At 37.8% G+C, this 27,634-nt stretch overlaps 1 protein-coding gene and 1 long non-coding RNA gene across 6 annotated transcripts in view; one reads left to right on the forward strand and one right to left on the reverse strand.

Annotated features, from left to right (window-relative positions):
- LOC135217971 (uncharacterized) overlaps nt 1-20,727 on the forward strand; it is a 39,551-nt gene extending 18,824 nt beyond the window's left edge. The window contains exons 2-3 of the long non-coding RNA XR_010315252.1: nt 15,341-15,467; nt 20,409-20,727. This is a non-coding gene — a long non-coding RNA (uncharacterized LOC135217971). The remainder of the gene's footprint in view (nt 1-15,340; nt 15,468-20,408) is intronic.
- LOC135217968 (rho GTPase-activating protein conundrum-like) overlaps nt 8,246-27,634 on the reverse strand; it is a 355,231-nt gene continuing 335,842 nt past the window's right edge. For all 5 annotated transcript variants that reach the window (XM_064254091.1, XM_064254087.1, XM_064254088.1 and 2 more), the window contains 8 exons: nt 27,602-27,634; nt 27,269-27,333; nt 24,720-24,904; nt 20,967-21,214; nt 20,385-20,528; nt 19,931-20,097; nt 19,056-19,270; nt 8,246-10,498 (listed from right to left, as the gene is read on the reverse strand). The exon at nt 27,602-27,634 is cut by the window's right edge and continues 71 nt beyond it. In XM_064254091.1, coding sequence (XP_064110161.1) covers nt 10,371-10,498; nt 19,056-19,270; nt 19,931-20,097; nt 20,385-20,528; nt 20,967-21,214; nt 24,720-24,904; nt 27,269-27,333; nt 27,602-27,634 — 1,185 coding nt within the window. In that variant the 3' untranslated portion in view covers nt 8,246-10,370. The remainder of the gene's footprint in view (nt 10,499-19,055; nt 19,271-19,930; nt 20,098-20,384; nt 20,529-20,966; nt 21,215-24,719; nt 24,905-27,268; nt 27,334-27,601) is intronic.

The following is a 27,634-nucleotide window of genomic DNA, read 5'->3' on the forward strand; positions in this document are numbered from 1 at the left end:
CATTCAATGGAATTGTCAAGGACTTAGAAGTAAATGGGAAGAATTAAAAGTACTAATTCATGACTTTAATCCAATTTGTGTTGCACTTCAAGAAACTATGTTGGGCAATCATAACATTCCCTGTCCAAAGGAATTTTCTCCATACCATTCAGAAAATACTCCTAACAACAAAAGCCATGGGGGTGCACTACTTATGATCCGCAATGACATCCCACATACCAGCTTTCAAATACAAACTAAATTGCAAGCAGTAGCTATACAAGTATTTTTAGAACAAAAATACACCATATGCTGTGTGTATTTACCTCCTGGTATTGCCTTTCCTAGTGAAGACTTTACTTCACTGGTTAACCAGCTACCTACACCATATCTGATATTAGGTGGAATGAATGCTCGAGACCCCATGTGGGGTGATATAGTCAGCAACCAGAGAGGAAACCATCTAACCTCAATAATTAATAACTTAAATGTAGGGATATTAAATACTGGAGAACCAACCCATTTCCACATACAAACTGGAACCTTATCGGTAATTGATTTATCAATATGCAGTGAAGATTCAATTATTGACTTTAGTTGGGAGGTAATGGATGATCGTCATACCAGTAACCACTTCCCAATTATTAGTATTCCCCAAAGTCCTCCAATATCTACACTGCCAAAATGGAATATAGGAAAAGCCAAATGGCATACTTTTACTGAATTCCCAATAATAGATGATGCTATTGAAATGATTAATACTACGTTATTTGTAGCAGGCCTCCAATCAATCCCAAGAACGTCTGGTAATTTTGTGCACAAACCTGTTCCATGGCGGGACAGGGAATGCCGTAAGACACACAGAGCACTGAGAGTTGCCAAAACACGCTATAAAAGGCATAAATGCGATCACTACAAAGTACAGTATTGCAAGGCAAGAGCCCTGTTTAGGCTCAAAATTAAGCTATCCAGAAAAAGCTGTTGGACAATATTCATAAGCTCAATAAATGCCAAAACTCCTCTTACTTTAGTATGGAAGAAAGTAAGAAAAATAGAAGGTAAATACATCCCATCAAAACCACCAGTACTAAAAATCAATGATACCAAGGTTGCTGATCCTCAGATTGTTGCAGATAAGCTAGCCAGTCATTTTGCAGAGGTTTCAAAGAAATGTGATGATAAACCTTATGCAGAATACTGACGGAGGGAGGAACAAAAAAGCATAGATTTCACACCTACTAAAGAGGAATCGTATAACATACCATTTACAATGAAAGAATTTGAATCTGCTCTGAAAAATTCTAATGACACAGCTCCTGGTCCCGATGATATCCCATATGCTATGATAAGACACACTCCAGACTGTACTAAGTTGTTTATCCTTAGTATAATAAATAGAATTTTTAGAGAACACCTATTTCCCTTAGTGTGGGAATTAGCAAGGATTCTACCATTTGCTAAGCCGGGAAAAGATAGCCTGTTAACAAGCAGTTACCAACTTATTGCTTTAACATCATGTCTCTGTAAAGTTATGGAAAAAATGGTCAATACTCGTTTAGTGTGGTATCTGGAACGCAATAATCTCCTCTCCAGAGCCCAATGTGGTTTTAGAAATAGGCACTCTACTACAGATGTTTTAATAAGAATGGAAAACTCTATTTGTGAAGCTTTTGCAAATAAGCAACATCATATTACAGTCTTTTTTGATTTGGAAAAAGCTTATGATACTACATGGAGGCAAGGAATTTTACAAGATTTGTACGATTGTGATTTGAGAGAACTACCAATTTTTATTAAATCCTTTTTAAAAACGTGAAGATTTATGGTGCAAGTTGGAGCAACAATGTCGGTAATTCATTACCAAGAAGAAGGAGTGCCTCAAGGTAGTGTCTTAAGTGTCACCCTTTTTGCATTAGCAATTAATGGCATTGCTAAGATAATTTCTAAAGATATTTTTTATACACTGTTTGTGGATGACTTCTCCTTGTCATTTGCATCCTCAAAGATGGCAGTAGCAGAGCGACAATTACAACTCAGTATTAACAAAGTTGTCACATGGGCTGAGAAAGTGTTCAAATTTTCTATCACCAAAATTGTAATAGTACACTTTTGCCGCCTAAGAGGACCCCATCCCGATCCTGATTTATTTATAAATGGACAACAAATCCCTTGTAAGACAGAAACCAAATTCTTTGGACTAATATTTGACAACAAGCTTAATTGGTCTTCCCATACATCTTACTTGAAAACAAAATGTGTAAAGACACTAGATCTATTAAGAGTATTATCTCATACTTCATGGGGTGCTGACCGAACACAGCTCCTCAGATTATACAAAGCTATTATTTTACCAAAGTTAGCTTATGGTTGCGAAGTGTTCACATCTGCCCCTCTGTATAAATTAAAAGCTCTTTACTCTGTTCATCATACAGGCATTTGGATTTCTACAGGAGCTTTTAGATCCTCTCCCATTGAAAGTATGTTAGTGGATGCTGGAGAGCTTCCTCTGGATCTCCATTTCCAGACTTTGCTGGTGCTAAGTGGATTAGGTTCCAGAGACTTCCAAATTCTTTAGCTTGCATTGCAGTCAGAAATGAAAGATATTTTCCTTATTTTAGAGACCATTCAAAAATACCACACCCATTTGCCTTCAGAGTACGGGAAATCATGACCAATTTAAACAACCATTACTCGTGTTCTGTCTTTCAAGTTTTCAGTAATCCCACCTTGGAAGCTACCTTATATTACATATTGTAACTGCTTTCATTCATCCAAGAAGAATATATCAGAGGGAGTGATGCGACTTACTTTTTTAGAGCTTGCATCTCAGCATGAAAGTGATATCAGTATATATACTGATGGTTCCAAATCTGATACTGGTGTTGGCTATGGAGCAGTTTTTCCAAATTTTGAAATCTGCGGATCATTACCAAATTGTTGCTCCATTTTTACAGCTGAGTTGTATGCCATTTTAGTTTCAATTAAGAAAATTTTACTTTGTGACGATAACAGTTTTATTATTTTCACAGATTCTCTACGTGCGATTCAAGCCATGAATTTTTATTCAAAACATCCTGTGATTTTAGAGATTTTAGAATGGTTGTTTTTAGTTAGCCGAAAAAGGAGAACCGTAAACTTCTGTTGGGTACCAGCACACACAGGAGTAGCTGGAAACGAAAAGGCTGATAAGCTAGCAAAAAGGGCTATTCATGATGGTCCACAAAGAAATATTGCATTACCATTTAGAGATTTTTTCCCTTACATACAAAAAAAAGCCAGAGAGAAATGGCAAAATAAATGAGAGAATTTAGTAGAAAGCAATCAAAAGATGTTGGAAATTACAAGATCAGCAATTCCTTTTAATTACAGCAAAATGTCAAGGAGATGGGAAACGGCCCTTTGCCGCTTAAGAATTGGCCACTCACACTTAACACAAGGTTATTTAATGGCTGGACATCCCCAGCCATTCTGTGATGACTGCCTAGTTCCTCTGACTGTGCGACACTTGCTGGTCGAGTGTCTCAGTCTTCAGGACAAAAGAGAGCGTTTCCTCTCAGAGTGCCGTAATGAGGAAGGTTAATGCCTTCTCTCCAGGGTACTTGGAAGGAATATTATTAGTCAGGCGAGTGGTAATTTTAGGTTTGTGGAGGAAGCAGGCTTCCTACAAAAGTTATAACTTTTTATAGTAAAGTATAAATGATATCATACTTGAAACTTAAGTGTATATAAGAACATTTAAAATTTTTTTTTTACCTATTTATTATTTATTTAATTTTAATTACATAACGGCATATTTCTAGCGTCGATGACCTAAGTTGTTGGGACGCCATGGTACTTTTTTGCATCAATCAATCAATAAATCAATCCTCTTCAGGAGATAGTCCCACTCGCCTCGAATCCTTTTGGGGTCCCAAGAAGGAACCCAAGGCTTCGACGGGACTACCTTGGTTGATGTTGGCCATGAGCATGCTGGGTCAGGTGAATGATCTAGTCTCCGGACAGGAGAATTCCCTTAGATCCAGCCGTTCAGACCGGCTGCTTCCTCCTCCTCTACCTTGCTAGAGGCGCTTCTACACACATCAGATAGGCCTCTACCAACTAAGCAGGTTGACCCAGTCCTGGTTCACCTCGGTCCGGGTCTGTCACTGCAACACCTGACTGCAGGGAAAGTCTCGCTCTCACAGTAACAAACATTGGAAGCCACTGCCATGGCGGCTCTTCAAGCAGTCTCCTGGTTGGACCTGTGCTCTTTCACAGTGTCCAGAGTTGCTGCTGCTTCCGGCTTTTGAGAGACTGTGGACGAACCTGGTGCTCGAGGCGTGACGCCGCCCTCTCGGCTCAGAGTCAGTCTTGGCCTTGTTCAACGGACCGTTGCTGGGTGCTGCCTCTCTCTTTGATAGAGAGCAGGTAGATGCTGCAGTGGACAAGCGACGGGATGAGGTTAAGGACTGGCTTGTCCACCAGGTAGTAGCGAAAGCTTCTGCGCCTTGGCGTCCTGCTGCAGCCAGACGTTTGAGTTGGGCTAGCACTACCTTGGCTCCTAAGAAAGCTTCTGCTTCGAAGGGAGCCAGAGGAACTGTTACCTAGCCTTCTTCTTCCGCCCCCAAGTCCAAGACTTCCCATCTTTTTCAGACTGATTTCCAACCAGGACGAGGAAGGAAAGGGAAGAAGACCAAAGGGAAATGCTAGGACCGGCGTTTCCCTCCAGCTGCTGCCACTGGTGGGGGGTTGCCTATCAAGCCATTGGGCAACTTGGCAGTGATACGGAGTGGAGACCTGGGTATTGAATCTCCTTTGGGAGGACTATCTACTACCCTTAGAGTCTCCGCCACCCCTCACAACCATCCGGTCCGGCTTCGATCCTACGTAGTGGGATCCAAGAGACGCCTGGCATTGCTGCAGGAAGTGCAAGCAGTGTTGGAGAAGAGTGCTCTAGAAGTCATGTCGGATGGGTCTCTGGGGTTTTCAGCCGAATCTTTCTGGTAGAGAAGGCTTCGGGGGGATGGAGACCAGTTGTAGACTTCTCTCTCCTGAACCAATTTGTTCGCCAGACTCTGTTCAAGATGGAAACAGCGCGTTCAGTGCTGGTTTCCATCAGGGAGAATGACTTCATGCTTATGTTGGACCTGAAGGATATGTATTTTCAAATACCCATCCACAGGTCTTCCTGCAAGTATCTCAGCTTCGTCCTTGGGGAGAAAATCTACCAGTTCAAGACTCTATGCTTTGGACTGTCGACAGCTCCCCAGGTGTTCACGAGAGTGTTCACCTTGGTTTCAGCTTGGGCACATTCGAACGGGATACATCTCTTGAGGTATCACGACGATTGGCTGGTCCTGGCGAGCACTCGCTCGCAGTTGCTGCAGGACAGGGATTGACTCCTTGAGGTTTGTCGGGATCTCAGGATCCTGATAAACCTGGAGAAGTCAGATCTCGAACTCAAGCAGAGGACATTGTATCTTGGCACGCTGATAGACACGGTAGCAGCAAGAGATGGGACACTGTGATGTTGATGAGCGACAACACCACGGCGGTAGCATATATCAATAAGCAAAGGGGACTTGCCTCCCTCGAGGTTGACAATGCAGGTGCATGAGTGGGCCTTGGCTCACGCAGTGGAGCTGTCAGCCAGGTACATTCCAGGCAAGAGGAATGTAGTGGCAGACAAGCTCGGCCGCCAGAATCAGGTGGTAGGAACTGAGTGGTCCCTACACCAGGACGTAGCGGAAAGGCTCTTTAGTCTATGGAAGCGTCCAGTCATAGACTTGTCCGCCACCCAGTACTACAGGAAGGTGGAGATTTGCCCGGTTGTACCAGACCCGTGGGCAGCAGCAGAAGATGCCTTCCAACATCCTTGGGACAACCTGGAAGCATACGCCTTTCCTCTGTTCTGTATGATTCGCGTTGTGCTCAACAGGGTGCGGATCACGCAGAATCTGAGAATGATTATGGTGGCACTCAAATGGCTGCAAGCCGTTTGACAACCCGACCTTCTGAATCTTCTTGCCAAGGCACTGAGAAAGATCTCCCCGTGGGACAACCTGCTGTCACTACCACATTTAGAACGGTTCCATCAAGCAGTGGAGTCCCTGTGTCTTCACACTTGGAGGCTATCCACTATCTCTTGCGAGCGAGAGGCTTTTCGTGCCGAGCAGCGCAACAGAGATGGCTGGATACCTCAGGAAGTCCTCTGCGGCTGTTTACCAGGGGAAGTGGGCCGTCTTCTGTAGTTGGTGTCGTAGACGGGGTATCTCTTCGATCAGAGCCACTATTCAGCAGGGTGCAGACTTCCTAGTCTACCTTCGTCGAGAGAAGCTTCTCTCCGTTTCAGTTGCAAAAGGCTATAGGGTGGCTTTAGCCTTGGTCCTCAAGCTGAAAGGGAAAAATATCTCTTCTTTTGAGATTTCTCTCCCCGTGAGGAGCTTCGAGAGGTCTTGCCCACCCAGGGACCTCAGCCCTCCTGCATGGGACATGACTCTCATGCTGCAGAGCCTGACTCATGCCCTGTATGAGCCACTCCGAGAGGCGTCAGACAGGGATCTGACTCTCAAGACCGTCTTTTTGCTGGCGCTGGCATCAGCGAAGAGAGTAGGCGAACTCCACAGACTTTCCTTCTTTGTGAAACACATGAGGGGGTGGGGATCGGTGACGCTAGAATTTGTCCTGGAATTCATAGTGAAGACTCAGAATCCTGCAGTCCCTGACACTCAATTCGAGTCCTTCTCTATACCCTCCCTCAGTGACTGTTGATGATGACCCAGACGAGATGCGCTACGGCACTACCTGAAGAGGATTCGACATCTTCAGCCCGAATGTCGACGACTCTTCGTTAGCACTGGGGGTTCCAAAAAAGAGGTGTCCAAGAGCACTATCTCGGCTTCGTGAGACGATCAGGAAGGCATACTCTGCTGCAGGCGACGACACCAGTCCCCTTCGTCTGAGAGCTCACGAAGTCACGGGTATTGCCCCTTCCCTCACTTTCCAGAAGAACCTGTTGGCTCAACAGGTTTTGAAGACAGGGGTCTGGGCACGCCAGACTACCTTCACCTCTCATTTTATCTTCAGGATGTTGCCCAAAAGTCCTTGGACACCTCCTTGGAACCAGCAGTGGCTGCTCAACAACAGGACAGGTTAGCATCTGGTCTTGTTGTATGGTATGATTGTATACGATTGTGGAGTGACTGGCTCTCCTTTCCTTTCATCCTACTCTCCCTTCGGGCAGAGTACGCGGACCGTTACATGCTGGACCGAGCACGGATGCAGGTAAGACACTCCTTTGAGTACCTTTTCTATTCCTTCCTTAGCAATAGAAGCACATTCCCTTGCAAGGCGGGAAATAGGGGGTCCCCAACATAAGACAAACCCCTTGCTTTGTTTTTGCCTTATTGTCTTCAACATATGGTTCTTCACTTTCCCCTAAGTGCGAATTGTGTTTCACTCCTTAAGGAAAAGCCCAGAAGACTGCCTCTGATCTCGCAGTTCCCTAACTCTGATCAGAGGTCCGTGGCAGGTCCCTCTCCCGTGCTCTAAAGATCAGGAGAGGAGCCTAGGTAGGCTGAACTCCATTTGGTTCAGAAGCTCATTCAGATTCCTCCCACCAATCAGTGAGTCTTCCTATTGTAAAGGACCGATGGTTTGTATACCGTGCAGGAACAAATCACAGTTTTTTAAAGTAAATTGTATTTTTCCTAACTATACAAACCTAGGTCCTTTACACATACTGCCCACCTCATGCTACCCCTCAATCTGTTACCTGGGCCGAAACCAAAGTGTTCACTTGTCACCAGTCTTGGCATAGCCAACAACAGGACGGTAGTTAACTACCGCACTGCTTTGTTTGCAAGTTCAGCGGCCGCGTCCAGGGTTCACCTTAAGTAATTCTTATTGTAAAAGACCTAGGTTTGTGTAGTTAGGAAAAGGTTTTACTTTAAAAAATTGTGATACTTCTATGGTAGAAATTTAGATATGTTTTATTCATTTTCTCTTGTGAATGTATTCGAGACTACCAAGTGTGAATCTTTCGTTCACAGCATGACAAAGAAATTTTTTTTTTAGGATTGCTATTAGCTATCATTTTTTTGTGGGGCTTACAGTCTTATTATAATTTTTTCTGTCAAGTTATTATGATTCCTCAGTGAAGTTCCAAGTGAACTCTTAGTGCCTTAGATATGTAATTATCATGAAGTAAGTGTTACAAAATTGAGGATAAATTAAAAAGCAATTTTTCTCATAATTGTATAATTCATAACTATATACAGATAACATGAAAGGGCAACTTTTTCACAAACACACACACACACACAATGATTTAAAACATGATCTTATGTCCAGAGACTTATTCTGTACATTAAGAGGGGACAGTTGATACAAGTTATTTCTGTACAAAAGTTACAAGTATAAAAAGAAAGTTATTATATTAGAGGTATTCAATTACACCTTAAGTTTATGAAGATAAGTAACCCATTACAGAATTGAAAAGCTGTAAAATTAAATGGGTTTCTGAATGAGCAGAAAAATGAACTCGTGAATTTTGTGAGCAATTTGATTTCTATATAAAGAATCCTAAGACTTTTGCGCCATCCAGAAAATTTTGTATGGCTTTCATACAAGGATAATTTTCAAACCACTTGAAACTAAGTGGTTATTGCTGCATGCATTATTAAGTTCATCAAATTTTATAGTAACATATCTAGCTGTGTAGAATTTAGCAGTTACCCTAATAAATTTTGTTAATTATACATATTTTCTTCTCACAAAATGATTTATAATAAAATTGTAATCTTAAATAAAAGCTATATAACATGACTGATAAAATCACACTAGGATCCTAATGTACAATTGTTTTGAGTATTTTTAACACAAATCATCCAGATGGCATTAGACAAAATTCAGGATTATTTCCATAAATTTACCCTACAAACTTCTAGAAAGTGGAGTAGACAACTACATACATAGTTGCTAGTTGTATGCAGAATATTCTATTAGGCTACCTGGTTTGGGCGAGACCCAGGTAATCTAATTGCTTTTCATGGTAAGGTTACTAAATCACTGTTTACATAAAGCAACATGAACCGTACAAGGATTTTATTTTAAAATTTTAGCTAGATTACACAGTCTAAATTATTTTCCTGTAAAAATTAATACCCACAAAACTTCTTACCATAATTTGGTCATATATGTATGCTAGATGTTTTGATGCATTTAACTCTCATTCTCAGTTTTGCCTTTTATTTATCCAGTATTTCATTTTCATGTTGTGAGCAAAGGGTGGGGAGTAGCACCTCAAGAAAATGACAGATCTGAACCTATCATAACTTGGTTAAGTGCAGAATGAAAAGTTACTTAAAATTCTATTTATGAAAAAAAGAAAAAAGACAGTGTTCAAAGTATTAATAAGTCAAATTTCCATATCTTGACCTATGAATTCACTGAAATCTTTTATATTACACATTGGAATTTTTTTTATACAATAACATGAATTTAGCAATTTTTTGCATACAGTATTAGCTTAACATTTAAACTTTCCCATATGTTGGTGGTCATGTAATTTATTTGAAATTCCATATTGGAATGCACCTATTTGAAATTCCATGTTGGAATGCACCTTCTGAAATATTTTTTGCACTATAAATTATATACGTATATTGTATTAAAGAAAACATACCATTATTAGGTTTACTGTAGATTTTTATAGACTAAAAATATCAGTTATATAAACACCTTACAGAAATAGCTTTGTAAAATATACAGGTTTGACTAGCTGTCGGGAAAAATTGTTGAATATACAGTATAATAAAACTTAGCATAACTCCTTTGATTATCTACATAGTTCATTCAAACAACTTCACAGTCTACTGTACAAGATTTATATTTATAAGTGTGACTTGATCTCTTCAGGGTTCTCATTTATTGTCATAGTTTATTAAAGCAACTTATTTTCATACTTAATTAAAGCAACTTAAGTACTTAGAGTTAGACTTCCTGAGGATGGCAAACATTCCATTTACAGTATTAAAGAAATTTCTCCAAATATATGTTGTGGGGCTCACACCAACTGCCCTTCTAGAGTTCCACTGCAAATTTGTTGCCATAGAACTCGAGGATTCATATTGCATCTTATTTACATTGTTGTGTGCTTTTGCAATTAGTATATAGTGTAGTATATCACACATGTTAGATGCTCTTATAATGTAACATAACATCAGGCCAACAGTAAATAGTACTTCAAAAATTTTTCATCTCACTATTGGTCTGAAACTGGCAATAAGTAGGTTTTCAATATAACCACCACCCGGTGTTTTGATGTGAATTGAGCTTTAATAGAACTGATGTGAGGCTGAAGACAGTACAGCAAATATGTGTATGAGCAACAAACACTAATAAAGTCCAATTCAAGATTTAAGAGAACTTTTTCGAAATGGCTCACCACCTGGATGATGGCATTTCACTAAGAATTCAGCATTAGGATTATCTTGGTAGATGGTCAGAAGTTTTGCATTAGGATCAAGTCGTCGGTCACCTGTAAAAAGATAAAAGATTTTAGCAATATATTGTACATTTCTCCCCATTTTTTTTAACTTTGCTATAGTTGCAAGACAATATGTCCAAATTTTATCTAATTTATCTAATTTTTAAACATTTTATATGACAAAAATGTGCATTTACTATTTCATGTCAACTTTATTTCTTCAATTTCTTTTTGGTAATGCATTCACACTTATAAGTTACTGGATGGTGTAATCTTTGGATTGTAATTGTGTGGGACTATTCGAATATGTATTGTTGAAAATTTGGCTTTATGTATTGATATTGTAATATCTCCTTGATAGTATGTGATTGTAGTGTACTCCTTATTTATCATTTATCTCAACATTTTTTTTATTTAATAACCCTGAACTTTTGTATAAAAATTTTAACTTTTATTTAATAACATTGAACTTTATATAAAAAATTTTACATTTTACCTTTTTAAAACTTTCTTTATTAATTGCAAACCAATTACCGTTTTTAAATTTCAAGTTGGGCAGAGGGACATTGGTGAATCATTAGTAAATTAAAATGCTGAAGTTAAGATGAGCTGGATGAGTTTTGGTGGACTTAAGTGAAGAGTGCCCTTTGCCCCATTTTTTCAACTGTTATTTCTCTTGAATGTGGAGGGGTTTGGAGTTTGTTTTCTGGTTAATTTAATTAAAATCTGTATGGAAATTTTGGTTGTGCTGTTATAAGTCCTTATATGTGCTTGGGGTTTGTATGCCTATATCACTGAACAAAGTGTAATGGTCATGTGTACTTTTATCATGCTCATAAGAAAGAATTTCTCACTTTTGGGAGAGAGACAATACTGTTTACAAGATAATGACATTTCAGTCTGTAAATGGACTTTTTGGATATTTTAGCTGCCTGGTTGGCTTTGCAATAGATGATTTGAATGGCACCTTGTTGGCCATATGCCAAGTGGTACACACATCTACCAACACTCATGGTCGAGATACCGAGGAAGTTTCTTTTGTGACCCACTTCATGTGTAACTACACATTTGTGACCCACTTCATGTAACTACATATTCACAAGAACCATTAGGCAGCTTGGTCTCTGCCTTAAGTTCTTCTCACTGAGAGAGGACACCTGTCAGCAATCTTAATGTGTACAACCACAGGTCAAATCATGAACATCTGGGTCAGAGATGTGCATTTCTGGTAACGGGATTTCACTGTCGACGTGGTTTGGAAGTCACGTAAAGCTGTTGGTCCCATTGCTGAATTACCACTGGTTCTATGCAATGTAAACACCATACAAACAAACAATCAAACAATCACTGTCTGCAGAGAAGCCATGGCAACAAACTCTCAGAGGCACTGAACTCCTTAGGATAGAGAAAATTTCCATTGCCAAAAGGAGATTAGTAGCAGCCTTTGCACCCTCTGGAATGAAACCCTCTCTGATGTGAAGTAACAGGGAAAGATGATGTTTGATCTGCTGGAGGCATATGAACTAGTCTGCAGATCCAGTTGCTTCATGGGAACCTAACCGAAGGGTTTGCCTGCAGAGCCTCCCTTAAGGAAAGCTCTGTCAATGAGAGTGTGGGCAGGTATGAAGCCAAAGTCACCTCCCTGAGACTGTTACATGCATGGATAAGTGCGATAATCTATTGAAATGCTGCTCCAACTTAGCCTGAAAGGGTTCCAAAGTAGAGGAACTTTCACTACCCACCAGCTTCTCTGAGGCATGAGCTGCACCCTTGTCACTGAGGGAGTCATGCCGGACTTTTGTCCTCTCACTCACTCCCTATCTCATATACCAATCAAATGAGCCCCTCATTGGATAATGCAGTCAAGATCCAGGAGGTTCACCTTCCAAACCAAGTTTGAACTTTACTGCCCCCTGTTCTCGATTTCAGAAACTACTAACGAAGACAGGAAATTAACTAGTTCGTTCACCACCTCCCTCGACCCCCTGCCCCTCTGTTCTCAGTTTCAGAAACTATGAAAGAAGACACTCATTTTGAGCAAGTCTGTTCACCACCTCTCACACCCTCTTCAAGAGTTTGCAAGACAAATGGGCTCGACAATAGAGCGCAGACACTTGTGCTTCAGAAATGCAGATTTGTGCTAAGACTTGATAATATAACACTATTGAAGAATACGTATCAATCACTGCAGCGGACTGTACAATGACAACGGTATCACAAAGGAACGTGTGTCTTGGCTCCAAGTAACGTAACGGAAATAGATACGTAACCCTCAAGAACTTATTTGCATGTATGCAGGGGAATATTTCTTTGCATATGACTCCAGCATCAGTGACCGTGATAGATATTTTATATTTGTTACTCCTCCTGATAATTTAAGATTAAGGAAAAGAAATACTAGATGGGAGATGGGACATTCAAAATAGCTCCTCAGCTATTCTATCAGCCACATGTGATTTATGTCATATATAAAGGAAGTGTCATTAGGAAGAACAGCTACTACTTCAGGGTACAAATTAATTTTGTTCTCTTAAATTATTCCCCTTGGTTGATCATTTGATGTTGCAGCCCTTTCCCAAAGCCGCATCATTGATAAGCTGGCTGCTGACTTTGCAGGATCGGGTACATGATCATGATCATTGGCAGATGTATATTCCTTTGTACTTTCCATTTGTCCAACACCATGACTCTTTGCCACTCCTGAGCACTCTGTCGAGTCTGTAACGGTAACCACCACATAATATATTTTTTCTTTTCTTTCTGACGATGTTATCCTCTCCAAAGCATGAGTTCTAAGAAATCAAATTTTTAGAAAACCCTTTAGTTTTTACTTTTCTTAAAACAACAACCAAACAAGTTTAAAGATAGTAACTCAACAACTGTAGTAATTAAAGTTAATAGTGTGTGTAGGTGTTTTAGTTATAATCGAACAGTTAACTATATAAATTAAACTAATATTAGTAGAAAACATTAATAAATATTTCTGGCAAATGTTTATCCATATAAATTTGTTATTCTTCATTAGATTATTATGTTATCAAATCTCAGCATAATTTTGCATTTCTGATGCTCAAGTGTCACCACTCAACTGTTACTGCTTTCATGCCCAAACATCGGTTCACAGTGAACCACAGATTGCACTTGCTGTTTCCCAAAAAACTCCTTAAGGTGAGTTTACACTAGGATTCACCACACGCTACATATGTAAGACTCCTCACAAACTCCTCCCAATTTCTTGTTAGGCCCACCTACTGGACTGCTCATCATGATGCACTGTTTAGTACCACCAACTCACCAAACCAAACTTGATGGCTGAAGCCTAAATACTCTGCCGACAACTCAGCTGCCATCCAGTGCACTATTTTGCTGTATTGCCATGGAATGGAAACAAGAGATCCATTCTTTGATAGTATTACCAGCATTATCCATGTTTACAGAATGTAAAATTATTCATAAAAGCAATTTTTATCTCAACATATCATTATCTCAAGTTTAATATAAGAAATATTTTGATGTTAAATATTTTGATGTTATAAAATCATTTTTTCAGTTATATGATCTTTATTTCCTTTTAATGAAAAGTTATCACTTAATTTTGCAGTTATACAACTTGTCGTTGCCATGATATTTCACTTTCATTATTGAAGTATTTTTAAAAAAAAACCCGTTCTCCAGAAAGCTCTTTGAAGGTACTACTTCCAAAACTTCCTTTGTTCCTCTGCTGTAGAAGCCAATCATTTGTCAATTTCCTCCTTATCAAAATTGTGCATTTATCAAACATTTGTGCTACAACAACGGCAGCACAGACAAATTCTCTCTTGTCACTGCTCATCTTGGCTGTCGGGAGAATAATGCTATTGGTCACAGCACTCACGTAGTGTAGAGGCAATATGCGCCATGCAGCAAGTTACGTCACTCAGGTGGGCAGGCACATACTGGTAGAGGTGACATATGAGGTGCACTGTGAGGCCTAGTGTAAACTAACCGCGTATTGCCACTACACTAGTGAGTGCTGTGACTGGTAGCATTATTTTTCTGATAGCCAAGAAGAGTAGTGACGAGGATGAATTTGCCAGTGCTGCTGCTGTTGTAGCACAAATGTATGATCAAATGCATAATTTTGATAAGAAAAGGAGGAAATTGACAATGATTGGCTTCTACAGCAAAGGAACAGAGGAAGTTTTGGAAGTACCTCAGAGCTTTCTGGATAACGGGCTATTTTCGAAAAATATTTCAATAATGAAGGTGAAATATCATGGCAACGATAAATTGTGTGACTGCAAAATTAAATGATAACTTTTCATTAAAAGGAAAAAAAGATCATATAACTGAAAAAAATTATTAATTTATAACATCAAAATATTTCTTATAAAAGCAATTTTTATCTCAACATATCTCTATTTTAATAGGACTTAAATTTTACATTCTGTAAACATGGATAATGCTTATAATACTATTAAAAAAATGGATCTCTTGTTTCCATTCCACGGCAATACAATAAAATAGTGCACTGGATGGCAGCCGAGTTGTCGGCAGAGTAATTAGGCTTCAGCCATCAAGTTTAGCTTGGTGAGTTGGTGGTGCTATATGGTGTGTTGTGATGAGCAGTCCAGTAGGCAGGGCTAACAAGAAATTGGGAGGAGTTGGTGACGAGTCTCGCATATGCAGCGTGGAGCGAAGCTTAGTGTAAACTCACCCTTAGAAGCACAAGGAGCAGAGCTGTCACAAGTTGTTGTGTGCACTTTGCCTGCAGACTAACCACACCCTGGGCAAGTGAGCCCTTGAGGGGATGAGTAATCCTTGTCTGAGTAAGGAAGAGGAATGTGTGTGGGAAGTCCACTTGGAATAATGATGCAAGACTTAAACTTCCTTTTCTTCTTCCCTACATGGCAGAGGAGAGCCCAGAGACAAGGAAGAAGAGTATGAGGGTGACAACAGTAAAAGGGAAGAAGAAGAGAAACCACAGCTGTTTCCTCCCTCTCTTCGTGCAAGCCAAACTTGACCTCCATATGCTGGACAGGTATAGGCTAGAATCAAAGATGTTGAAGAATCTACCGGAGAATCAGACATCAGGAGTCCCTTAATTTACAGCAGATGACATGAGACCTGCAGATACACTATTAGCGGCAGATGTTACTTGGTATATTCTATCTTTTTCAAGTAGTCAATAGACAACACCCTTTTGCTCTAGGAACACTATCATCAATATCAGAGATCAAAGAAACTGCTGAAGTAACACTAATCCCAACAGTACTTTCATCTCTTGAGGAAGAGCATGAACAGGCCCTGCTGAGGTAGGAAAGTAATCCTTCCTCAGCGAGAAAATTTGCTTATGAGGAGGCAAGGGATCCTTGGTCTTGTTATACCCCCCAACAACCCTGGAGATCCTTTAGTCCTTCCTGCGTTTCTCAAACTTTTCCCGCTGAGGAGAAGGCCAATCAGCACATTTCTCAAAACAGGAATAATCACACTTCCCCTACAAAAAAAAAATGCTTAGGTGGGTCTACTGAGGTGGGAAACATTTAGAGACCATATGGGTGTCCACTTTCTCCCCACTTGTGCTGCTTTTGTTTCATTTCCACTGAGAAAAAAATGAGGCAACAAAAACTAACAAAAACAGAAATTACAGAATTCTAAAGGTGAAAATAAGAGTGCTACTCATCCAATTTCAACAACTGCATTCAGGAAAGAAGAGATGTTTCCAACCTCGATGCCAGCCAAAGGAAAAGTAACCAGATAACATGGGTGGTAGAGTGGAAATATTTCCAACTAGTACTTCCCCATCACCATGGCATACCCTTGTTGCCAAGTTCAATGGCCGCTTCATGCATACATGTGGAAAGCCCTCCACAGGGGAACAGTGGTTTCTAGCACCTTCAGGTTCAGCTTGACATGACAGACTATTCTCATATAAAGTCAAGAACTACTTGAGGGAAATCTTTCCTATCTGCCACTTCATGCATGCATGTGGGAAGCCCTCCACAGGGGAACAGTGGTTTCTAACACCTTCAGGTTCAGGTTGACAGACAGACTATTCTAGTGTAAAGTCAAGAACTACTTGAGGGAAATCTTTCCTATCTTACCACCGTTCAGTTATTAAGTTTTAATTCTAAATTCTCTCAAACAAATAATAAAAAGGAAACTAAGAACACTACAAATTTGATGCAAGTTCCATGTCATCTCCCTTTTGAAGAATATTCACAAGAACCTTAATGCCAAGGTGGATGTTGAAGAGTTATTTATCATCCAAAGAATAAAAATATTGCTACTGTATCCCAATACAGTATATAGATGTTGATGCAAACGTATGACTGCCAATCAGGAGAACATGCTAAACACTGTGAAGTAACTATGACCCAAAGAATCCTCTTCTGAAGTTCAGCATAATTGTAACATATACAAGCAGTACTGAAGAAGAGTGAAAGAGCCTTGCCCGCTCCAAAACTGAGCCAAGATACAAACCCATTAATCGGGATTCATAGTTACTAGTGGTCCACCTTCCCGAGGTATCCCCCGAGCATCCATTTGATGGAGACAACGGACCTTCGGGATAGTCCAACCAGCCCTTTCTCCTTGCCAGATGAGGAGATTGTGGACCATTCCAGCCCTACCCCAGGTAGGGCGAAACCGGCGGATAGGCTCACCTCCTTCCGACAAACAGTTAGCTGACAGACAATTGGCTGACAGGAGAATTGGTCGATAAGACAATTGACCGACAGACAATTGCCCGACAGGACAGTTGGTCGATAATGCATACATCATTACTATACAACACTAAACTACTTATTGTTAAGATTGTTATTCTAAACCACTTATTTTCAAATGCTTTTCTAGACCAAACTTTCATCTTGTTTTTACTAAGTTTATTTTTCCAAGCCCTTCAGTTATCAGTCATGGAGTTCATCAAAATGGAAAGAGGAGGCAAAAAGCTTCTTTTCGAGGGATACTTCTACATTATTGATAGAACCAGGGAATCTAAAACGTATTGATGTGCGAATCGTAATATCTGCAATGCAAGATTGGCTACGATCGACAAAGTAATTAGCAGAACGCCTTCTGAACACTCCCATCCACCAACTCCTATTGAAAATCGAGCTTTAAAAGTTAAAGAAGAAATAAAGCTTATTGCGGTACGATCTGAGGAAATGCCTAGCTCTATTATTGATAGTGCAACTTCAGATATCCCTGTGACCATTGCTGGAGCTTTACCAAAAAAGGACTCTCTCAAACGTACAGTGCGACGGAAGAGACCCGGTCTTAAAGAAGATGACCTCAATTACAGTAGACTTTGAAAAAGCAGCTATAAACTCCATTAAACGCAATTTTCCTCACGTTTCTATTTTTGGTTGTTTTTTTCACTTTGGACAGTGTTTGTGGCGCAAGATACAGACTACGGGTTTACAATCGTGGTACAACGACCGAGAAAATGCATTTATTGTAAAACAGCTGCAAGCACTAGCTTTTCGTACCACCTGATGATGTACCTATTTTGTTTGAACAATTTATTAATTCTTTAGATGCACAAACTGATGAAATTTTGGAAGATTTGTCGTCTTATTTTGAGTGTACATGGTTAGGAATCGTGCAGCGAGGTAGACGTAGACGACCTTTATTCAACATTTTGTTATGGTCGTGTCACTACAGAGTGCTGAACGATCTGCCGAAAACCAACAACTCGCTGGAAGGGTGGCATCACGCCTTCAGTAGAAGAGTAAATGTCCATCACCCTAACTTATCAAAATTAATTCAAAAGCTCAGGATTGAACAATCAAGCACAGAAATTCTAATAGAACAGGCATTATCAGGAGCTGATGTTTCAAGGGAAAACAAAAAATACATTCGTGTTAAGGAAAGACTGAAGAAAAGATTTGTACTCAGCTATGACGTCAAAGATGGTGTGCAAATTGCACACCATCTTTATCAATTAAATAGTTTTTAAAAATTATTTTGAGATGAATTTTATGCTTTTATCTTCTTATGCAAGTTTTTATTTTTTTTTAATAAAGCGTGTATGTTTTAACCCTTTTTTTAGATCCTTTTTGAGATGTCCTGTCGGCCAATTGTCTGTCGGCTACCTGTTTGTTGGTCAATTGTCTTATCAACCAATTGTCCTGTCGGCCAATTGTCTGTCGGCTAACTGTCTGTTGGTCAATTGTCCAACTACCGGTTATTCAGCAATGGGACTAAAGTTGGCTACGATGTAAAGCCCCATCTTTCAAGAAAAAATCTAAATAGCAGTAAAGCAAATTATGAAAGTACAGTACTGTAAAATAATAAGTTTGTTCAAGTATGAACACAAACTTCGGTGACTGTTTCCTTTTTTCAGTCTATTACTTAGCACAAAGTTGTGAAAACTGTTGATAAAATTTAGCATTACTAGGTAAGAAAACTTGCAAAGTTTTGTGCATAAACATTTATGAAGTAACCAAACTTTCTCAAAGTTCAGTAACAGTGTTTGGAGAGGTTTTGGAGAGATCTGGTTTTTTTTTCAAGTGCACTTTTCTTTGTGTACTTTATACTGCCTATTAAGGTAAAAGGGGGAAATAGTATATGTACAGAACCATGCTAAATATATCTTGGTATAATAGGCTTTAATTAAAACACTTACCTATATTTCCTCCTCTTTCATGAAGTGCGTGTTGTTTCAAAGCATTTTTCAGAGACCCACTCAAAAGGCATGCCAAATATTGAGGCATTGAAGCCAGTTGAGAAGAGTTGGGAGGATTACTACTACTTCCAACAGTTCCTCTTTTGTACTGTTGCTCTCTCCGACCTTCTACTCTTCGTGGATTTTCAGGCAACAGAGTCAACTCCTCAATGAATCTGGGAACATAGTGGTAAATGTGAGATACTTGTAGCATGACACAATATTTTACTGTTTTTGTCAGTTGCAAAATGTTTCTTATCAGTGAAAGCTTTCATAAAAAGGCTTTTAGCCATATTTTGTAGGATGACTGAACTAAGGTGAGTGCTGGTTTGAAGGGGTGTTTCATACTAAAAAACCGAAATATAAAGTTCTACAAAATCTTCCTCATTTTAACAGTTATTTGAGCAAAGCAGATACCTATGTAACATGCTGAACCATTAAAAAATGGTTTGCATGACATCAATTCCGGTACATGTACTTGGAACTTGTCCCTTCCCTGAAAGGATGAGTACTCTTCCATATATCTTAATATCATTGAAAACTTGTTCTGTGAGTGTGTGTGTGTGTGTGGAAATTTTAATATTTATTATCATTGCTGTTTCAACATCACTTTATGATAATTAATCAATACATATGGTTGCAGTATCAGTTAATAAATGCATAAATATGTCTTATTTTTTAGTTTAACTTGGAAATAATTGTCTCTGCTTTTGTCTGGGAAATGTAAAGATTAGAATTAGTAAAATAAATTTAGCTTGGTAAATCTTCACAGAAATTTTTTTTGTAAAATCAGTGTTGTAAAAACTGAACAAATTCTTAATACACATTTTAGTTACCTGGTAAGAAGATCCCTCGCAGTCATTAGAGGATCCAGTTTAACTGGGCACTGGATTTTGTTGAACTGAGGTGCAGACACCCTTAATACACCATCTTGATAATCTACTTCATTTTCTATTGGCCGTTGTATTGTTTCTTTGCTCTTACGCGTCAATAGTCTTCTCATCTGCATAATAGACAAAATTTTCTCTAATTTATAATACAGTTTTATGTTTTTAGGCAATACTATATAGTATTTGCTCATAATTATATATTTGTGATGTAAAAAGAAAACGAAAATAATTAAAAGAGTTTGTAAAACCTCTGTAATGTTCATACAGCTCAGTGTAGACATGAAATTCAGTAAACAAGCTTGTCAATATTTGCAGGCAACTTATAGTTTACTAAGTAAGAAGTTTAAGGCATATCTGCAAGAGATATTGATCTCTGTGTTCAGTAACCAGTATTACTTACAGGTGTATAATTCTGATGTTTCAGAGCCTCTGCTTGATAGAGACGGCGGATCTGAGATATCAAACGATGGGGAACAGTCCACAGCACATCACGATATTTTATCAGTGCCTGCGTCAACTTGGTTGTGACATTGGCATAAGTCATCTAAAGGAAGACATTCATTAGAGTTACATATGTATTCCCAGTCTTACTTGGTTTAATTATTTAAGTCTGGTTATAGTTTCAATTGTAATATGGATCATTGTTTAAAAATTCATGCAGAAAAAACAAGTCTTATATTGCAGTACGTATACTAGTGTACTACAATAAACAAATTTTCATATTAAAGGTCAAAGAAATCAAATTTAGAATTATTTTCATTGCCTTTCACTTACAAGGAATTACTTGTTTACTTTTCTGATAACATGAGGAAGAGCAAATGTTTATTAAATAATTTATATACTCTTTAGAATACCATTCTTTTTCAAGACAGTTTGACTATTAGAAGCCTAAGCAAAATTTACCTTTGAAAATTCAAATAAAGTTTTGAATATGAATTGTAGAAACAATTTTGAATAAAAGAAAATGAAAAAACCATTATACCTCATGGTTCAGCTGTTGTTCCTTATCTTCAGATCTAAGTTGAAGCTTAGAGCGAGGATTACTAGGTAGGAAAAGATTGGGAGCCATGATCATTGCCACGTTATAAAGCGTCATTTTGTTTTCTTCTTCATATGACACAATCCGAGCACATAACTCTAAGACAGCATGAAGAGTATCTCGGTTTGGAATAGGAAGAAGAAGAATGAGCATTGTCAGGGCCAAAACTCTTTCACCTATGTTATCAATTCCTGTAAATATGAGAAAATTGTGATAAATTTCAACTCCTTTTGTACTTGATATTAAAGCAGAACTCAAGAGCTTACAATAAGTTTTCAGTAAAAAAATATAATATTTAAGTTTTTAGACGGAGTAAGATAGCTGTTTAGACATGTAAAAATTATATTGTAATTCATAATTTTTGAGCCTCAGTCCCAGGTTTATCATTAGTTTTGTTGCTTTTACATAATTGCAATATTTTAATTCCTCACTTTTGCCTTTAGCAGGTTTTACATTAGTAGCTGCAATGATAACTGTTTGTAGTTTTGTTACAGTATAAACAATGTTTTATCATTCAGCTCACAGATCCACAGATAGTACCAGCACACAAGAGCCTCATGTTTTGTGTAATCTGATCAGCAGCAGTGAGGGATCCATGCAGTCGACATGTAACTACTAGGTTGCAATTTGCAGGTGGCTTCTAAATGTAGGTTTTAATTTTTTCTTCCTCACTTCACAAATTAACTCGCTTCATAATCCTGAGTGTATCTCACAAATAGGAATTTGACATTCAGGGGGAACTCACTTTAATGGACCGTTTAGGATCTAGATCTAGCCTGTCTGCTAGGTGTGAAAATCTATTAATTGGCAAAGGCCTACTTGGCAGTCCTAGAAATTGACCCTTCAGAGCACCAGACATAACATTACTTACTATTTGCTTTCACTTCAAAGAAGCCATCTGGTATACAACATTAATTAGACCATGGCCTAAAAGATGCCTCAAATCACTCAACCTTGTCCTATCAAACACATCACATTCCCATCCCAACCTACACCAAATTTGAGAACTTTCCCATTCCTTGAGCAATAAAGGAATCTCAACCTTGAAGTTAACTTTTTACATTGAGTCAACACTACTTAATGATCTGAGGAAGAGCAGACTAAAATCCTCTGTCAATACTGGCAGGTTGGAGGTAGCAATGCAGACTCCACTGGAAAATTTTGTACTTCTGAGTTTTAGCTGCAAAACCATTAAATGTGAAAACTAATTATACAGGATTCTATAAAATCAGTGCAGATAAGAATGGTGTAGGCATTTTTCCCCTCTAGTACTAATGTCTTTGATGACTTACCATCAGAGATGATACATGGGTAAAGCAGTTTTAGCTTTGCCATGGAACTGCAACTAGTCATTGGTAAAACCCATCAGGAGTCTGCATTTATCCAATACCAATAAAATTTTGTCAAAAGGAAGAAAGACTTAGTCTTCCACACAGTATTCCAATACATGCTAGAAAAAGGCTATCTTCCAGTCTGATTTACTGAGGAACTCTTTCATGGAGAGGAAAAGACTCATCAGAGATTGCATCATTTTGGAAGTGTGTATATCTGTAGAAACTTCTGTATAAGAGAAAAGTCTGGATTATACAATCCACTGAACAACTGTAACACAATGTTTCCATCCTTATGGCATTAAGAGCCCTGGTAATCTCTTATTAGACTGACCTCTCACTAGCCAGGACACACTCACTGGCAGTTGGAAAGTCCATGACAGTAGTACTTTGAAATTTGTTGAAAATTAAGCATTATAAGCTGTATGACCAAGAAAGAGAAACTATCCAATTTTATGTGCCCAAATTGTTACTACAGGTTTGAAAGTGGCCAAAGTTTGGAAAGCCCAAAACAGAGTATTCCAAGCTAGGAAACTTTGCCAATTTAGATAAGCACGGAAATATCTTGAAGAGCATGTACTTAATGTGTGTCTGAATCTTGGTTGTAAGCTATGAAGAAATGTTCTTGTCACCTGTCTCTGCAATTTTATGGAGAATCGTCATTAGTGTGGCTGTTTTCCTGGTCCAAAAGAATGATTATAGTATGTACATAGTCTCCTCTGGAGGTGTTGGAAGAACTGGAAATTATTTTGGGATAGGATACCCAAGGTTTCAGCTGATTTCTGGAGCAGGGAATGAATTCTGGTAAATACTGGTCCATAATACATGCTGGTTTGAAATCTAAGATGTTTGAGAAGGAGACTTAAGACTAAGGCATCCTCAGGGCTGCCTATCTTTCAAATTCTCATGTTAATCTTCCTGTAAAGTCATGACAAAACAGGATTGAGATTCAAGAAGGGAAGCGACCAAAATCTTGGCCTAAAAGAGAAATAGACTTGTTAAAAATAAGATAAGATTGCTAGTCATGCCCAAGCCATCTCCTACCATTAGCTAAACCCGAGCAATAGGCATAAGATGTGCAACTTCTTGTCTCAAACCTAAGTATCCAAGGGTGTTATGCTCAAGTGAACAAGCAACAACAGTAGATTCTTCAGTATCAAGAATGGAAGCAAAAGCTTTAATAGAATCTTCACTGCCTTGCATTCCCAGCCGTCAGTAAACATTCACATGGTGGTGTTGGCTACGAAAGGTGGACGTGATACAAGGCTTAGTTTTGCTAAACCATGTCCCCTCGTCCAAAATGCCATCATAATCAAAGGTCTCTATTGCACTTCCTAGGTCCTTTTAAATATCGGTCATAACTTACATAATTTTTATGCCTGCAAATTGTTCATGTGAGGGCTGTTACTTCAAAGAAACCCATGCCTCTCCAATTCAAGGTAAGGAGAGCATGCCTCTTCTTTTACCTAAACGAATCAAACCTTTTCTGGGTGCTATGAGGGACAAACCTCATCCAAGGGGAAGGAAAGTGAAGGTTGAAGCTACACCTTTCAAATGTCAAGGCTTTGGCCCGATGATGGATGGTGTGCTTAAAACAAAGTTCCTTGTGCTGGATATGGGATTTGTCTCAGACAAAGCAAGAGAGCATGAAGCTAGTATATCTTTCAAAATAATCCTGGAAAGAATTTGGGCAGTTCTTTAAATCTGGTTAAACACTGAACTTCCAGATATAGCTGCATTTTAGGTAGAGTCAGCTGTGCACGTAAAATACAGGATTAGAAGCTACCTTGCCCCAACAGCTATTGAACAACTGGAGCAATTTTCTGTTAAACTCAACCGATAAATATTACAGTAAATGGCCCTTTAGGCAAACCAACTTAGCTAGTTATAGCTCTTTGTAATAAATGTAACAAGGATACATAAGTGCAAAATATACAAAACAAACTAATTATACAATATTTCATTACAAGAAAACGTTTCTTGTAAATACTGAAATCATTTAGTGATGGCAATTAAATAGAAGAATGCAGGAATTCCTGGAAATAATGAAGTAACAATGAGTCCAATGGCAAGAGGGTTAATAATCCTGTTGCCTGCCTGGAACCTGATAATCTTTAAGGTGAATGCAAATTGCTGTTGAAAAACCTTTTCTATCTGAATCAAGAATGAGGTATTGAGGAAAACTGATAATCAATTGCAGTTAACTTACAAATAACAGGTTATTGAAAATTTTTTTTCCAATATATTCGTTTTTATTCCAAACAGTCGACAGCAATCTGTACAAATACCATTTAAAGAGATAACTATAGGCACACTTTAGGCCCTAAACTGAAAACAGAAAACATTCAACAAGAACAATACTTACTGTGAGTTTTGTAAAATGCAGGCATATAGGTATGAGTAAGTAAAGGTTGAGGAAGATCTCGAAGGAAGCTTTTGACTAGGGTAGCAACATCATTTGGTGCTGCACTCCTCAATGCTGACTCAGCCAAAGGAGGGGATGTATAGAAGTGAGAATCGAGGGTACGCCGCAGTTGCTCGGTTTGGGATCTAGAGAAGAGATTGAATGTCATAAGTATTGTAAACATATATGCATTGTAAAAGCATAATATTCACTGAGTCTTAATCTTTGAAATCACAGTACTATACATAGTTATTAAACCTAAAGTTCAGCTTTTCAACAGATATACAATTAGTACTACTAATGTGTAACTCAATATCAATACAGAATTGAGTTTTTATGTATGGCACTCAAAGAAGAGATTTTGTAAATTTTCCACCACTACTTTAAAATTAACGGGAAGTACCATGAATACAAAAAAGGAAACTCCCATAGTTTTACATCCCATGGATCAGTCAAGCTTTAGATATAGCTCAAGTTAGGATCTGCAAGGACAGTTTTGTATTTTTTTATTATAATGGGGAATTTATATGTTAATAAATTATGTGAGCATTAAAAATTTTATTAAGTAAACAGCATCTCATTAGTTAATAAACTTAAGCAGCAAGCATATTTTGCAAAGTCCAACAGTTTTATGAATGTTTGACACATTTTCAGAAACCAACCAAAGAATGTGTTACAAATTTTAATCACAAAGATATCATGGAAAGCGGTCTAACTTTCATTGGGCATAGTGGTACAAAAAATTTTTCAATGAAGTTATGTTATGACTGCATTTCAAATAAATATATTCATAGTACATGATGCCATTATAGCAAGATAAATCATATTCAATTTAAAGGATAACAATTTTACAGGTACTAAATTACTTTTCTCTCTCAGTCAAAACATCTTTTTCTTTCTCATCATAAACATCTGAAGTCCTGGAATGATCTAAGGATCCTTTTTCACATCAAACCAGATTTGCTGGGTTTTTTTATGTAATGTTATAGCATAAACTACGCTGTATTGGCAGCTCAAGTTTGTTATTGTTGTAGCAGAAACTATTAATTTTTTTTTGTGAAAGTTCATGAAATAATGTTAGATTGTATGAGATGAAGGCAGTGTATTTCTAATACAGTATTTATCAGTTATAATTTTTATATATGCTCATATAATGTTCAAATATGCCCGTTTAAAGCTTTTTCCCTGTGCTATACCGACACCCTATGAGGGTGAACGAGCTGGAGGTAGTAACTCCAGCATTCCATATGGCTTTTTTCTCTGGTATATTTAGCATTTATTTATACCTAGAAATGAGTGCTATAGGGACATTTCACTGGGCGACACAGGTCTTCCCCCAGAAATAGATTTTTCCTTTGTCAAAATCCCTTTTTTTTCATTTCTTTAGTCCTGCAAAGTATACTTTCGTCCAATAAAAGGAAATGAACAAATGAATCATGGAGTAAGTTAAAACGCCTAGCATTGTTACACTTTCAAACATACAGTGCTTAAGACAGTGAAAAGAGAAGTTGCTCAAAGTAGAATTCAGGTTGTACAGCAAGATGGAAAAAGAGAAGGCTAAAAAATGGTTGCAGCTAGAGCCTAAGGGATGCTGTAGATACATTAGTAATGGTTATAGTGCATCATGTGATGTGCCAATGAGAGGAAGAGGAGGGGGTCTTAATTAATGTAAGTCTAATTTTTAATGGCTACAGTGTTGATTTTTTTTCTTTTTGTGAAAGTCAGCTACCTGATTATACAACTCTATAACAAAGTATACATTCAATTATTTGTAGTTCTATTCGTTATGTCTATTCTATGTTACTTAACAAAGGTATACTATTTTCATAAAAATGTAAATTATTACATAACCATATGTTTTGTGCTATTTACAAGAATATGAAGTCATTTATATAGTAAAATCTGAAAATTTATGACTTTAAAAGGCTAACTATGCTAGATTCCGAATATGATACTTTTTCTTCTGTTTCACAGTAATAACAAATGTACCTATTTATATATATTATAATATATATATATATTTATAATATATAATATCTATCTATCGATCTATATCTATCTATTATCGAACATGATACTTTTTCTTCTGTTTCACCAGTAATACAAATGTACTTTGTATTAGATATATATTATATTAGTATATATATATATATATATAATATCTTATCTATCACTATCTTCTATCTATCTATCTTATCTATCCTATCTATCTATCTATCTCTCTATCTAATCTATATATATATATTCTATATATATATATATTATATATATATATAGTATATATATATTATTATATATTATATATTATATATGGTATATGGCATTTTATAGTGTTATTATATGCTCTTTCAAACTTGCAGTTTATGCAATCATTCATAAGAGAGACTTGGGTACCATCAGTATGAGCAGAAGTCTCTTTATATGACTTTTTTATCAGATTAGTTACATGACACAATAGTGTTTCACAATACCTTTTTGATATAAAACAAGTGACCTGTTTAAGAACTAACCTGTGACCTGGAACTCGCATAATTCCTTCCTGTTGCATCCCTTGGCGTTCAAGTTGCATACCCAACTGCAAATGAAAGAAATTGTTAGCACTCATCAATGGTTGCCTGTTGATATAGCAATAATGAGTTTACAATGGAAATAAATATTTATCAATTTAAATTTAAAATATACCAAAAGTCAGAAAAATCAAATTCCTCTGCTGCACAATAGAAATTATGTACACTGTCATGCAAGTTTTATTACATTAAAAAAGTTGAAATTATTTTCATTCATATATCACAAGTACTGAGGGTGTAAAATGTACAAGTAACGTCACGTAAAGAAACTTTTACCTTATAGAACACCACAGGAACACTTGTTTCTAG

Source organism: Macrobrachium nipponense, chromosome 9, assembly GCF_015104395.2.
Source record: "Macrobrachium nipponense isolate FS-2020 chromosome 9, ASM1510439v2, whole genome shotgun sequence".
NCBI classification, from domain to species: Eukaryota; Metazoa; Arthropoda; class Malacostraca; order Decapoda; family Palaemonidae; genus Macrobrachium; species Macrobrachium nipponense.